Here is a 16,036-nt window from a genome sequence, read left to right as displayed (position 1 = left end):
TCAGTACAACCCATATAGTGATAGCATTGCTAATATCTTAAAGGGACATTATAAACTAGATTTTTCTTTGCATAAATGTTTTGTAGATTATCCATTTATATAGCCCATACATTTTTTTTTATTTGTTTTTTAAAATGGATAGTTTTGCTTATTTTTAAATAACATTGCTCTGATTTTCAGACTCCTAACCAAGCCCCAAAGTTTTAGGAGAATACCAACGTATACCTACTCCAGTTTGCTTCTGTTTGTGTAAAGGGTCTTTTCATATGCAAAGGAAGGAGGAGGGGGAGTGTCTAATAATTCCCACTTGCAGTGGGTGTTCCAGTAATCTTTTAAACAGAGCTAAACTGGAAGCTTCTAAGTAAGTTTTTAAACTGTTTTATACTGGATTTTTATATCAGTATATGTGCATATTATTCTTTATAGCAATGTCTATTACATGCAGTTGTATGAAAATTGGTGTATACTGTCCCTTTAAAAAAAACTTTGGCACACATCCTGAGGGAATGAGATGAAAAAATAGATGTATTCAAAAATCATAATTTCATAGAGAAAGGGAACAAAATTAGTCAGTTAATATGGCATGTTATTAATCATATACAACGACAGAGGAGTGGAGGTAAATTTACTGAAACAAAGGCAGATGTACTGTAGACATGAACACTGTGATACTAAAGAAGTTATAGGTACAGTATGCTGAACTTTCTATTTTTCTGTAAATACATCTAAAAATGTGTATAAAGGCATGAATAGGTTTTTTCAAGTATATATATATATATATATATATATATATATATATATATATATATATGTATATACCCTTGAGGAAAATTAAAGATACATACATTGGTAATATGTAATAGTTGCTTAAAAGTATAAAAAAATTGGGTTTCATATCCCTTTAATATAAAAGGAATGTTGTATTTTTAAACGAGTGGGGGGGAATTGTAAATGATTAAAGGGAAGCAAACAGTATAGACATCTTCAGAATTATTAAGGGCAATTGAGCCCAAAACATTGCTATACTTATCTATGTGGCTATGATTTAATAATGGAGTTATTTTAAGTAACAGGGGCCGCGAACATAGCTCAGGACCTAGTGGGAATGACACTCTCTGAGACTGGGTGGCCTGGTGTTGTAAGACAGGAATTGACATTGGGCAGTGAGTAAAATGTTTGGCTGGGGAATTAATGCCTGAATCTCCCTGCCTTGTAAAAAAAAGGGCTGAAAAACATGCCTTATAGAAAATGGAACACGATCCATGGAGTTAAAGACAGAGGCATAGCTTTTACCTGCTTGATAAAGGAACCTTACCCAGACATGGCCTATCCCTACTACCTCCTTGTCAAAAATATATCCACATTAGGATCAAAAACAGAGGTGAGGGCATTATACATTCAGTTTACTGTAATCCTGAACAGCCACTGCTGGAGGAATAGGATTGAGTGAGCTGAAGTGTTTACTCAAAAGAGAAAGGGTGATTAATGTGCTTATGTTTAAATAAAGTGAACCTATTATAATCGAAAATTTATTTTGGTTGAAAATGACCAATTATGATAGAAAAGTGTCCCAGCAAAGACTCATAATCAGGGGCGAAACTACAGGGGGTGCAGAGGATCGCAGGTGCGACTGGGCCCCTGAGGGTGGGGGCCCAGCTTTAAAAAAAAAAAAAAAAAAAAAAATTTATATATTTTTTTTTTAAATAAAAAACTTGAACCTACCACTGCCTGCACTGATATCATGTGAGTGTGACATGACTACAGGGGTTAGTGTTTCTGTTTTACCCATTGGTGTTTATGTGTGTGTGTATGGTGTGTATGTATGTGACTGTGTGTGTATTTATGCATGTATGTATGTGTGTTTGTGTATGTTTGTGGAACCAGCAAATTAGAGACCGTGTTACTACAGCATGGGGGGGCAGGGGGTAAACAGTGTCACTATACAGTACCACTATATACAGCATGGGGGGTGGACCATGTCACTGACTACTGTGGTCACTTTATAAAGTACTGGGCGGGTAGGGTCAGGCCAGCCATCTCACCGGCAGATTACAGACTGTGTCACTAACTTACTATATACAGTACTGGGGGGTTAAATAGTGTCACTATATATATACAGTAATAGGGGGCAGACCATCTCACAGACTGTGGGCACAGGGTACCTCCTTTTGCAGACATGTAATCTGATTCACATTTTTATCTGTGTTAAATGAAAAAAAAAAAAAGTATTAAATTCACTTTTTTTTGGAGGGGGGAGGGGTGGTGGGGGGGGGCCCTTCTTAGATTCTTGCACCTGGGCCCTGTGGTTTCTAGTTACGCCTCTGCTCATAATGAAGGATTTGACTCCGTAGAAGAGTTAGGCTAACTGTGTCAATATTTGTAAGAACAGGAGTTTCTTTTGCCCCTTTTAGGCTCTACAAAAGATTTTATGTTCTCTAAGAAAACAATAAAAATGATAAATTCATTTCTTTCATATTAGCAAGAGTCCATGAGCTAGTGACGTATGGGATATACATTCCTACCAGGAGGGGCAAAGTTTCCCAAACCTCAAAATGCCTATAAATACACCCCTCACCACACCCACAAATCAGTTTAACGCATAGCCAAGAAGTGGGGTGATAAGAAAAAAGTGCGAAAGCATAAAAAATAAGGAATTGGAATAATTGTGCTTTATACAAAAAAATCATAACCACCACAAAAAGGGTGGGCCTCATGGACTCTTGCTAATATGAAAGAAATGAATTTATCAGGTAAGTTCTTACATAAATTTTGTTTTCTTTCATGTAATTAGCAAGAGTCCATGAGCTAGTGACGTATGGGATAATGACTACCCAAGATGTGGATCTTCCACGCAAGAGTCACTAGAGAGGGAGGGATAAAATAAAGACAGCCAATTCCGCTGAAAATAATCCACACCCAAAATAAAGTTTAAATCTTATAATGAAAAAAACTGAAATTATAAGCAGAAGAATCAAACTGAAACAGCTGCCTGAAGTACTTTTCTACCAAAAACTGCTTCAGAAGAAGTAAACACATCAAAATGGTAGAATTTAGTAAAAGTATGCAAAGAAGACCAAGTTGCTGCTTTACAAATCTGATCAACCGAAGCTTCATTCCTAAACGCCCAGGAAGTAGAAACTGACCTAGTAGAATGAGCTGTAATCCTTTGAGGTGGAGTTTTACCCGACTCGACATAAGCATGATGAATTAAAGATTTCAACCAAGATGCCAAAGAAATGTCAGAGGCCTTCTGACCTTTCCTAGAACCGGAAAAGATAACAAATAGACTAGAAGTCTTTCGGAAATTCTTAGAAGCTTCAACATAATATTTCAAAGCTCTAACTACATCCAAAGAATGCAATGATCTCTCCTTAGAATTCTTAGGATTAGGACATAATGAAGGAACCATAATTTCTCTACTAATGTTGTTAGAATTCACAACCTTAGGTAAAAATTTAAAAGAAGTTCGCAACACCGCCTTATCCTGATGAAAAATCAGAAAAGGAGATTCACAAGAAAGAGCAGATAATTCAGAAACTCTTCTAGCAGAAGAGATGGCCAAAAGAAACAAAACTTTCCAAGAAAGTAATTTAATGTCCAATGAATGCATAGGTTCAAACGGAGGAGCTTGAAGAGCCCCCAGAACCAAATTCAAACTCCAAGGAGGAGAAATTGACTTAATGACAGGTTTTATAAGAACCAAAGCTTGTACAAAACAATGAATATCAGGAAGATTAGCAATCTTTCTGTGAAAAAGAACAGAAAGAGCAGAGATTTGTCCTTTCAAGGAACTTGCAGACAAACCTTTATCCAAACCATCCTGAAGAAACTGTAAAATTCTCGGAATTCTAAAAGAATGCCAGGAAAAATAATGAGAAAGACACCAAGAAATGTAAGTCTTCCAGACTCGATAATATATCTTCCTAGATACAGATTTACAAGCCTGTAACATAGTATTAATCACAGAGTCAGAGAAACCTCTTTGACTAAGAATCAAGCGTTCAATCTCCATACCTTTAAATTTAAGGATTTGAGATCCTGATGGAAAAAAGGACCTTGCGACAGAAGGTCTGGTCTTAACGGAAGAGTCCACGGTTGGCAAGAAGCCATCCGGACAAGATCCGTATACCAAAACCTGTGGGGCCATGCTGGAGCCACCAGCAGAACAAACAAGCATTCCTTCAGAATCTTGGAGATTACTCTTGGAAGAAGAACTAGAGGCGGAAAGATATAGGCAGGATGATACTTCCAAGGAAGTGACAATGCATCCACTGCTTCTGTTTGAGGATCCCTGGATCTGGACAGATACCTGGGAAGTTTCTTGTTTAGATGAGAAGCCATCAGATCTATTTCTGGAAGTCCCCACATTTGAACAATCTGAAGAAATACTTCTGGGTGAAGAGACCATTCGCCCGGATGTAACGTTTGGCGACTGAGATAATCCGCTTCCCAATTGTCTATACCTGGGATATGAACCACAGAAACTAGACAGGAGCTGGATTCTGCCCATACCAGTATTCGAGATACTTCTTTCATAGCCAGAGGACTGTGAGTCCCTCCTTGATGATTGATGTATGCCACAGTTGTGACATTGTCTGTCTGAAAACAAATGAACGATTCTCTCTTTAGAAGAGGCCATGACTGAAGAGCTCTGAAAATTGCACGGAGTTCCAAAATATTGATTGGTAATCTCACCTCCTGCGTTTCCCAATCCCCTTGTGCTGTCAGAGACCCCCAAACAGCTCTCCAACCTGTCAGACTTGCATCTGTTGAAATTACAGTCCAGGTCGGAAGAACAAAAGAAGCCCCCTGAACTAAACGATGGTGATCTGTCCACCACGTCAGAGAGTGTCGTACAATTGGTTTTAAAGATATTAATTGAGATATCTTTGTGTAATCCCTGCACCACTGGTTCAGCATACAGAGCTGAAGAGGTCGCATGTGAAAACGAGCAAAGGGGATCGCGTCCGATGCAGCAGTCATAAGACCTAGAGTTTCCATGCATAAGGCTACCGAAGGGAATGATTGTGATTGAAGGTTTCGACAAGCTGAGATCAATTTTAGACGTCTCTTGTCTGTCAGAGACAGAGTCATGGACACTGAATCTATCTGGAAACCTAAAAAGGTTACCCTTGTCTGAGGAATCAATTAACTTTTCGGTAAATTGATCCTCCAACCATGATCTTGAAGAAACAACACAAGTCGATTTGTATGAGATTCTGCTAAATGTGAAGACTGAGCAAGTACCAAGATATCGTCCAAATAAGGAAATACCACAATACCCTGTTCTCTGATTACAGACAGAAGGGCACCGAGAACCTTTGTAAAAATTCTTGGAGCTGTTGCTAGGCCAAACGGCAGAGCCACAAGCTGGTAATGCTTGTCTAGGAAAGAGAATCTCAGAAACTGATAGTGATCTGGATGAATCGGAATATGCAGATATGCATCCTGTAAATCTATTGTGGACATATAATGCCCTTGCTGAACAAAAGGCAGGATAGTCCTTATAGTTACCATTTTGAATGTTGGTATCCTTACATAACGATTCAATATTTTTAGATCCAGAACTGGTCTGAAGGAATTCTCCTTCTTTGGTACAATGAAGAGATTTGAATAAAACCCCAGCCCCTGTTCCAGAACTGGAACTGGCATAATTACTCCAGCCAACTCTAGATCTGAAACACATTTCAGAAATGCTTGAGCCTTCGCTGGATTTACTGGGACACGGGAAAGAAAAAATCTCTTTGCAGGAGGCTTTATCTTGAAGCCAATTCTGTACCCTTCTGAAACAATGTTTTGAATCCAAAGATTGTGAATTGAATTGATCCAAATTTCTTTGAAAAATCGTAATCTGCCCCCTACCAGCTGGGCTGGAATGAGGGCCGCACCTTCATGTGGACTTGGGAGCTGGCTTTGGTTTTCTAAAAGGCTTGGATTTATTCCAGACTGGAGATGGTTTCCAAACTGATACCGCTCCTGTGGGTGAAGGATCAGGCTTTTGTTCCTTATTGTGACGAAAGGAACAAGAAACGATTATTAGACCTAAATTTACCTTTAGATTTTTTATCCTGTGGTAAAAAAGTTCCTTTCCCTCCAGTAACAGTTGAGATAATAGAATCCAACTGAGAACCTATTAATTTATTACCCTGGAAAGAAAGGGAAAGCAAAGTTGACTTAGAAGACACATCAGCATTCCAAGTTTTAAGCCATAAAGCTCTTCTAGCTAAAATAGCTAGAGACATATACCTGACATCAACTCTAATGATATCAAAGATGGCATCATAAATAAAGTTATTAGCATGTTGAAGAAGATTAACAATGCTATGAGAATTATGATCTGTTACTTGTTGCGCTAAAGCTTCTAACCAAAAAGTTGAAGCTGCAGCAACATCCGCTAAAGATATAGCAGGTCAAGAAGATTACCTGAACATAAGTAAGCTTTTCTTAGAAAGGATTCAATTTTCCTATCTAAAGGATCCTTAAAGGAAGTACTATCTGCCATAGGAATAGTAGTACGTTTAGCAAGAGTAGAGACAGCCCCATCAACTTTAGGGATTTTGTCCCAAAATTCTAATCTGTCAGATGGCACAGGATATAATTGCTTAAAACGTTTAGAAGGAGTAAATTAATTACCCAAATTATTCCATTCCCTGGAGATTACTTCAGAAATAGCATCAGGGACAGGAAAAACTTCTGGAATAACTACAGGAGATTTAAAAACCTTATTTAAACGTTTAGATTTAGTATCAAGAGGACCAGACTCCTCTATTTCTAATGCAATTAAGACTTCTTTAAGTAAAGAACGAATAAATTCCATTTTGAATAAATATGAAGATTATCAGCATCAACCTCTGAGACAGAATCCTCTGAACCAGAGGAACCATTATCAGAATCAGAATGATGATGTTCATTTAAAAATTCATCTGAAAAATTAGAAGTTTTAAAAGACCTTTTACGTTTACTAGAAGGAGGAATAACAGACATAGCCTTCTTAATGGATTTAGAAACAAAATCTCTTATGTTAACAGGAACACTCTGAGTATTAGATGTTGACGGAACAGCAACAGGTAATGTAACATTATTAAAGGAAATATTATCTGCATTAACAAGTTTGTCATGACATTCATTACAAACAACAGCTGGAGGAACAGATACCACAAGTTTACAGCAGATACACTTAACTTTGGTAGATCCAGCACCAGGCAGCGTTTTTCCAGAAGTATCTTCTGACTCAGTGTCAATCTGGGACATCTTGCAATATGTAATAGAAAAAACAACATATAAAGCAAAATTGATCAAATTCCTTAAATGACAGTTTCAGGAATGGGAAAAAATGCCAGTGAACAAGCTTCTAGCAACCAGAAGCAATAAATAATGAGACTTAAATAATGTGGAGACAATAGTGACGCCCATATTTTTTAGCGCCAAAAAAGACGCCCACATTATTTGGCGCCTAAATGCTTTTGGCGGCAAAAATGACGCCACATCCGGCGACACGTATGACGCCGGAAACAGAAAAAAAAATTTGCGCCAAAAAAGTCCGCTCCAAGAATGACGCAATAAAATAAAGCATTTTCAGCCCCCGCGAGCCTAACAGCCCACAGGGAAAAAAGTCAAATTTTAAGGTAAGAAAAAAATTGATTTATTCATATGCATTATCCCAAATATGAAACTGACTATCTGAAATAAGGAACGTTGAACATCCTGAGTCAAGGCAAATAAATGTTTGAATACATATATTTAGAACTTTATATAAAAATGCCCAACCATAGCTTAGAGTGTCACAGAAAATAAGACTTACTTACCCCAGGACACTCATCTACATGTAGTAGAAAGCCAAACCAGTACTGAAACGAGAATCAGTAGAGGTAATGGTATATATAAGAGTATATCGTCGATCTGAAATGGGAGGTAAGAGATGAATCTCTACGACCGATAACAGAGAACCTATGAAATAGACCCCGTAGAAGGAGATCATTGAATTCAAATAGGCAATACTCTCCTCACATCCCTCTGACATTCACTGCACGCTGAGAGGAAAACCGGGCTCCAACCTGCTGCGGAGCGCATATCAACGTAGAATCTATCACAAACTTACTTCACCACCTCCATAGGAGGCAAAGTTTGTAAAACTGATTTGTGGGTGTGGTGATGGGTGTATTTATAGGCATTTTGAGGTTTGGGAAACTTTGCCCCTCCTGGTAGGAATGTATATCCCATACGTCACTAGCTCATGGACTCTTGCTAATTACATGAAATAAATTTTATTTTATTTAGAAGAAGGGAATTCTAAAGAAAATTATTAGTAGGGAATGAATAAAAATGCCATTTACATGTTCATGGCTGAGGTACAGATTCTGAATCAGAAGCCTCAGAGGTGCTAGCAGTAGCATGTTTATCTTGAGAACTTTGGCCAGTTGCTATTTCAATAGAGGTGCTGACAAACTTAAATAATCTCTCTTTTCTAGAAGCATTGGGGCCAGCCATAATGACAGTCTATATAATATATTAACAACATAACAATATAATACCAACACTATAGTGGTAACTCTTAATAGTTGGTATGAAAAAGAGGGTAGTCACAGCACCCTAATAAAAGGCTTAGTGCTGCAGTTCCATACACAGGAGTGTTATGAATATTATCATTATTATTTGTATTATTATTATTTCAGTAGTGTACCTGCAAAGTGTATTATGTGTTTAGACACAATAAATATTATGGAACCTCTATATCATTCTGACAATGTAACTCATTATATATATAATAGCGGTTACCAACTTTGCAGGGGCAATGTGTGCAATTTAATAGCACTCTGAATTATATCATTTGCAAAGGATAATATATATAAAACCTGAATCCTTTTAGTTCTGATTTGTCTATTAATTAAACTGAGACCAGATCAATAAGCAAACTTAGTTTATTAAAAGAATTATTAGAAATAATAAGCAATATTTGAATAAAGCAAATCAATAAGCATACGTCATTAAAGGATTTAATGATTATCAGGTTAAAACTAATGAAAACAATGACTAAATTATTTTACTTGCAGTAGCTTGCATGTATAATAGAGAAACAGAAAATGTTGTTATTTAAAGTCTCAGCATAGCTGGCAAGAATCAGGTAAACTAATAATCCTGGAAGACCATAAGAAAATGATATTAATACAAGAGTCCTGATTGACCCAGTGTTATTGTCAACAGAAAAGACCAGGTTAACAGGAATTACCAAACAAAATATTTGTGACTATAAAGGGCAAACCAGAATTGATTAACTCACCTGATTCAATAATACAATTTTCAATATAAATGTAAAGAGCATAAATCATATTATTAAAACTGTTTCATATAGGTTTCTTTCATACTTATCAACATTGTGGGATCCTTCACTGGGGTTCAGTGTAAATAGAGCCTCTTAGGTTACCCCTGGACCCTCTCTTACCATTATCCTGACTTGTCTATCTGGTCAGCTTAGCCTCCCATCTCCTCTGGATAGGGTGTGGTCATCATGCATGCTCAGTGTGGCCCCTTGTGCCGTCTGCTTGTGTTCCCCTGTCCCTTTTGTGGGTGAGTGTGTATTTTATGGAAAGTGCTTAACTCCACCCCAACTGATAAGGTTAGGTTCACATAATTGATTGGCTAACACTAATTACAGATTAATTAACATTTTTGTTAATAAGCTAAGATTTATCAGTTAGAATATTTTTCCCTCGGAAGATGGCACTCGTCACTAAGCTATAACAGACAAATATGCATTTTGTAAATATATTCTGAAAAACAAGTCAGTGGCCCATATTTATCAAGGTCTGGCGGACCTGGTCCGACACTGCGGATCAGGTCCGTCAGACCTCGCTGAATACGGCAAGCAATACGCTCGCCGTATTCAGCATTGCACCAGCAGCTCACAAGAGCTGCTGGTGCAACGCCGCCCCCTGCAGACTCACGGCCAATCGGTCGCCAGCACGGGATGTCAATCAACCCGATCGTACTCGATTGGGTTGATTTCCGGTGATGTCTGTCCGCCTGCTCAGAGCAGGCGGACAGGTTATGGAGCAGTGGTCTTTGTAACCACTGCTTCATAACTGCTGTTTCTGGGGAGCCTCTATTTGACCATTAACCAAGGTTGAACCCCACTAATGTTTATAGAAAAAGAGACTTACTGGAACCATGTATGACAAACATGGGGATATTTGTGGATATTTATACCAGTAATATAATGATAGGAATCGTGCAGTTATGTCAGGGACCTTGAATATCATAGTAACTAAACATAAATTATTTTGATAAAGTACAAAAACTTCACAGTAAGCAATTATATACTGACAAGCAGCACTAGCTAATAGCTACATATTAATACTGAAAAATAATATATATGTGTATGTGTACCTGAATATATAAGTAAATACACATGATCAATTGTACCCCTATATTATATAGTACAGACATATGTGATTAATATGCAATATCAAAATGGTGAATTATACTGGACAATTGTCCTGACAGGAGTGCTAGAAATTAGAATTCAATTTGCTACAGAATTGTAAGGAAATGATAGCAAAACACAAATTTTACTTAGGAGCGCTCAAAGCTTAAGGTAAAGATGACTAAGATTTTCTTTAGCACTATTCAGTGCAGACTTCACAAACGTTATCACAGATTTTTAGCTATACCGGTTTATAGTATTAAGACCTGGATTAGTCTTCGATAAAGTCCCAATACAATTCTGTATTATGCAGAAGGTACTTAGCAAAAGTACAAGTAACAATAATAAAGGTTAATCTGGCTGCATTTAGCAAAACAACATCAACGTGTTTCTCCCTACATGAGGGCTTTTTCTTGAAAGAGAAACGCCAAAAAGCCCTCACGTAGGGAGAAACGCGTTGATGTTGTTTTGCTAAATGCAGCCAGATTAACCTTTATTATTGTTACTTGTACTTTTGCTAAGTACCTTCTGCCTAATACAGAATTTTATTGGGACTTTATCGAAGACTAATCCAGGTCTTAATACTATAAACCAGTATAGTTAAAAACCTGTGATAAGGTTTGTAAAGTCCACACTGAATAGTGCTAAAGAAAATCTTAAGTTCAGGCAGAATTTCATCAGGGACACTTCTAAGGATTTTCCAGTATCCAGCGTGCAACTGCCTTAAGAGCGGATAACTTTCTCTCCTAAACTGAGAGCAGACAAGTGGATCAGCTAAAGTGTTCAAATGTGACACCATCCAATAGGATCAGAGCAACTTGACAGATCTGATGCACGTGACCTAACGGATAGAGGCGCAAGATACACAGAGGTCATAACGGCTAGTAAGTCTGATTCTGTTCCTGTGTTTACTATACACTCCAATAGCCAGGTACTGTGTTATTTATTTTAGCATTTGAATATTTCTACGCAACCCACTAATATGTGGTCTGGATTATAACTACTTTCTGGAACTGTATTACTATTCATCTGGAAACATGTGGCAATTATTTATCACTTTGTTTTTACTATCGGAGACGTCCGATCGATATTTTTTATCGAATCTGTTGCTACTTTTATTATATTTATGTATACTGCCTTGGTATTCTCTGTTAGGTTGTAATACATTTTTAATTACCCATTTTGGCTATTTTTAGAATCATGTATTCTGAAGTCCGGCGAGGAAGGTCTTCTTCCAGGCGGTTCCTATTTGGGGCTTAGTCTTAAACTTTATTTTTTATTTTTTTGAGAATGTAAAGGGCAGTAAAAGAGCGGAATGCCCCTTTAAGGGCAATGCCCATACAAATGCCCCTTTAGGGGCAGTGGGCAGTTTAGGTTTTTTTTAGTGTTAGGTTTTTTTTATTTTGGGGGGTATGGTGGGTGGGGGGTTTACTGTTAGGGGGTAATTGGTCATTTGTTTTGGTAAAAGAGCTGTTTAATTTAGGGCAATGCTCTACAACAGCCCTTTAAGGGCTATTGGTAGTTTAGTATTAGATTAGGGGTGTTTTAATATCTGGGGGGATTTTTTATAGGGTTATTAGTTTAGGTTTACATTTTTTATTTTGGATAGCTTTGTTTATTTTTTTCTGTAATTTGACATTTTTTTATTTTGTGTAATTTTAGCTTTGGGGATTGTAGTTTATTTTTTAAATAGACTGCTCTCTGGGCAGGCTTATCGCCTAGTATTTTATAAAGGAAAGATGAAATCATGTAAATAATATCACTATCTCTACTGCTGGGAAAGCAGCAAAGCAAAGAGGAAGATGATTCAGGGCAGTCTTCCTTTGTAACAAGATTGTTGACTGGCTCATCTTTGTAACTTTTTTTTTTGCTTTGCTGCTATTGGGATTCACTAAAGAAATGAAAGGAGACTATGCAGCCTCCTGCTCTGCAATATAATTATTATGTTCAGGAAATGATTTCTAAAACAACTATAATAGTAATAAATCAATCAATCAATATACTAGTGTGTTAAAGATAAGCATATTTTACTTTTTTATCAGCTTAATAAATATGATTTACTTTTGTAGTTCATTATCCTCATTTCTTTTTGTTTGTTTTTTCCTGCTTTTTTATAGTCTCCTAAATCAGCATTTATTAGTGCTGCAAAAAAAGCAAGGTTGAAGTCCAACCCGGTGAAGGTTCGATTCTCAGAAGAAGTGATTATCAATGGCCAGGTTTCCGTAAGTAAAAAAAAAAAGTGTTTGTACAGAATTAGAAAATTCATAAATGTTATGGTTAATTTATTTATAATTATAAATATATCCATTTGCATAGTCAGAGGACAAAGCCGTATTCTATAATATGGCCGTCAGGGTTACTAGGTACACTCACACATATACTTGCAAATACAAACAGCCAAAAAATGAAGGATAGGACGTTATTAAAATTATATATGAAGGTACATTATCTGGAACGCAATATGTCTTTTCCTCAGCCTCAGAGAAGGATTCATTTGCCTATCTGCATTGTTTTAGTATGGCATGATATTTGACAATAAATGGTTATGAAAGATTATTACTAAATGTTATTTTCTTTTAATAAATCAATGTCTTTTTACAACATTATGACACTTTGATGTTAAACTTACAGTTTTCCCTGTTTGAAATATAGCAGGCTATAGAGGACAGTAATGATGCATTAATAATGTCATTGGCAGTGATCCTTATCCATCATTGGTTAACTGCCTCATCCTGTCACAAGTCATTTCAGCTTTGACACCTTTAGCAATGCTAGAAGATATTATGCCCCCGTGAATCAGTCATATTAAATGAATAGGAGTATGGGCCTTCAACCACTTTAGTACCAAGAAGATTAGGCCTTTTTGTATCCCATGAGGCCAGTAATATGTTTAACATTTTGCTGTAAAACTTTTTTTAGAATTTTATAGATTTGCTGTGACATATATATATATATATATATATATATATATATATATATATATATATATATATATATATATATATATATATACTAGTAAACTACACTAGTATATTTATTTATATTTAATATACTGTATGCAAAAAATATATTATCATAAGTATTTTTAAACTGCACATACATATGTATGCATACACACACATATATAGATATATATACATACACACATAGAAATATACACATATACTGTATATATATAGATACACATTTAAACCCTTCCCAGTCAAACACTGTGCCACATACCATATCCCTTTAAAAGACTTTTTAAACATTAATTTCCATAATAAACTTATATTTTCCATTTAATATGTATATGTGTGTAATACTTTATTTTAATATGTTTTAAATGTGTTTTATTACACTTTTATTCTAGCCCTAAAACGTCACTTCAGGTCTCAAGTTGACAAACTATTTTAGTGCTGTTATGTTTTGCACAACACATAACTCACACTTTTTAATATGAGGGATGTTTAGCAAGGCCATGTTATCGACTGAAAGTATAGGGTGTGCTAAAGAGATGTTGGCCGCACTTAGCATTCTCTGATCATTCATTTATACCACTGACTTGTAATACCAGATTGTGCGCTAGTCTGAGGGAGGGCCTGCAATATTGACAGCAAACCTTGAGCTATCAATAGAGCGCCACTTGTAATCTGGCCCAGAATAGCCTGCCCCATATAAAATGTGTATTCTCTAAAAGAGCAAACCAAAAACAACAAGATTAACTACAGAAAAGTGTAAGCTTTCAAATGTTTGCTGAAATGTCTTACACTGGATTCTTATAAAAATATATAGGACAGTTAAAGCAAAATGAAACTTTTATGATTCAGATAGATCATGCACTTTTAAATAATAAGTATATATATATATATATATATATATATATATTTATTTTTTTTTGAGAAACAGCACCATACAACCTGAGGCACGAGATCTGTAGTTTGCCAGCTACAAGTTGCCTTGTATACAATAATAGAATTCAGCCTGAAATAGAACTATGCAAAATCCTTTATTGGTCCGAAAACATGGGTTTAAAAGACAACGTTTCGGGTTACTACTTAACCCTTAGTCATGTCACTAGAAACACATATGCACAGGTTCTATTTATACACTGTTTGAGGGCAAAGTTTTGATTTCTTCCAATACCATGACTCCATCTGGTTCTCAGAAAGTATTATTACATCTAATAAATACATATTATCTTAAAAGGAAGTTTAAATTTCCCTATATCAACAGCAATGTCAGTCTATATGTTTAAAAATTACATTAGATCAGATGAATTAAGGCACTGTATTTATACCAAAAGACAGAAAAGGGGGGGGGGGTAAAAATAAATTTACAAACATTATGTTCAATCAAAATCCCTATTAAGACCTTTCGGATGCAATGTATCTAATTTATAACTCCAAAACATCCCCCTCTTTTAATTTGAAGATTAAGAATTATTATCTAGGTAGTAAATATATTTTATTTACTATGGATGTGGCTAGTCTCCACACCTCTAGTAAGCACACTAGTGGTGTCTCAGCTGTTCAAAATACTTTGAGAACAGATGGACCATATACAGAGGAACAGATACAATTCTTCCTGGATTTGGTAAAGATAATTCTATACCACAACTATATTTTATTCTTGGATGCCTTTTATTTGCAGAAACAGGGAAACAGCCTCCAATGTCACCCCTACATATGCCATTTTTTTATGAACACCTTTGAGGAATACTTTGTGTATTCCCATCCCCTTTTTATCCTCTATGGTGCCTTCTGGTGGTGCCTTCTGGTGGAGGTTCATAGATTATATTTTTGGCATATAGCTTGGCAATGTTGGCAGCCTATTGCAATTTGTTAAAGATCTTAATAATTCAGTTAATGGGTTGAAAATCACTGTCACATATAGTGAACATAGTGTTCATTTTTTGGATACTTTAGTCTACAAAGAAAATGGAGAACTTAAATCAGATTTATTTGTGAAACCCACTGATAAAAATAACTTATTCAAATATGGTAGTTGCCATACACAGAGTATTTTTAAGGCACTTCCAAGAAGTCAGTTTAAAAGAATTAAAATAATAGTTGTAGATGAAAAAGGTGCAAAAAACTATTACAACTAATGGCTGATAAATTTGGAGAGAGTACTCGGAACAATTAGTCTAGGCAGAAATGGAGAAAGTATTAAAAGAGAGAGAGGCACATAATAAATCAGATAAAACCAGACAGGGGGACAGATTAAAATGTATCTCCATTTAAAAGATAATGCAAATCCAGGATGGGGTGTTTCCCCTGTCTTGCATGTAGAAACTGTAATTCAATGAGTAAAGGTGATGTATTTTATCATACAATGTTGGGCAACAAATTCAGAATTAAAGACCATCTAACATGCAGGTCGAGTTTTGCAGTGTATTTAATGAAATGCCCATGGGGATTGGTCTAAATAGGTGAGATGACCAGAGAGATAAGAGAAAGGATTAACAAGCCCTAATAAATCTAATATTAGGTATAGGAATAAAGTTGCACCTGTGTCCTTACACTTCCTGACAATGGGACATAGTATAAGTCAACTAAGGTTACAAGTAAAAGAAAGGGTTAACAAATCAAGGAGGAGGGGCAAAGAAAATCTCTTAAAAAGAGGGAGATGTTT

At 36.1% G+C, this 16,036-nt stretch overlaps 1 protein-coding gene across 1 annotated transcript in view; it reads left to right on the top strand.

Moving 5' to 3' along the window:
• The window catches only part of FRMPD4 (FERM and PDZ domain containing 4), a gene marked incomplete at its 5' end in the record, with an annotated part of 552,900 nt that overhangs the window by 384,180 nt on the left and 152,684 nt on the right, over window positions 1-16,036 (top strand). Inside the window, one exon of the mRNA XM_053707589.1 lies at window positions 12,538-12,642. Coding sequence (XP_053563564.1) covers window positions 12,538-12,642 — 105 coding nt within the window. The remainder of the gene's footprint in view (window positions 1-12,537; window positions 12,643-16,036) is intronic.

This window comes from Bombina bombina, chromosome 3 (assembly GCF_027579735.1).
Source record: "Bombina bombina isolate aBomBom1 chromosome 3, aBomBom1.pri, whole genome shotgun sequence".
In the NCBI taxonomy this organism is placed as follows: Eukaryota; Metazoa; Chordata; class Amphibia; order Anura; family Bombinatoridae; genus Bombina; species Bombina bombina.
The sequence above is the reverse complement of the archived record's forward strand: the minus strand, read 5'-3'. Positions and strand labels throughout refer to the sequence as shown.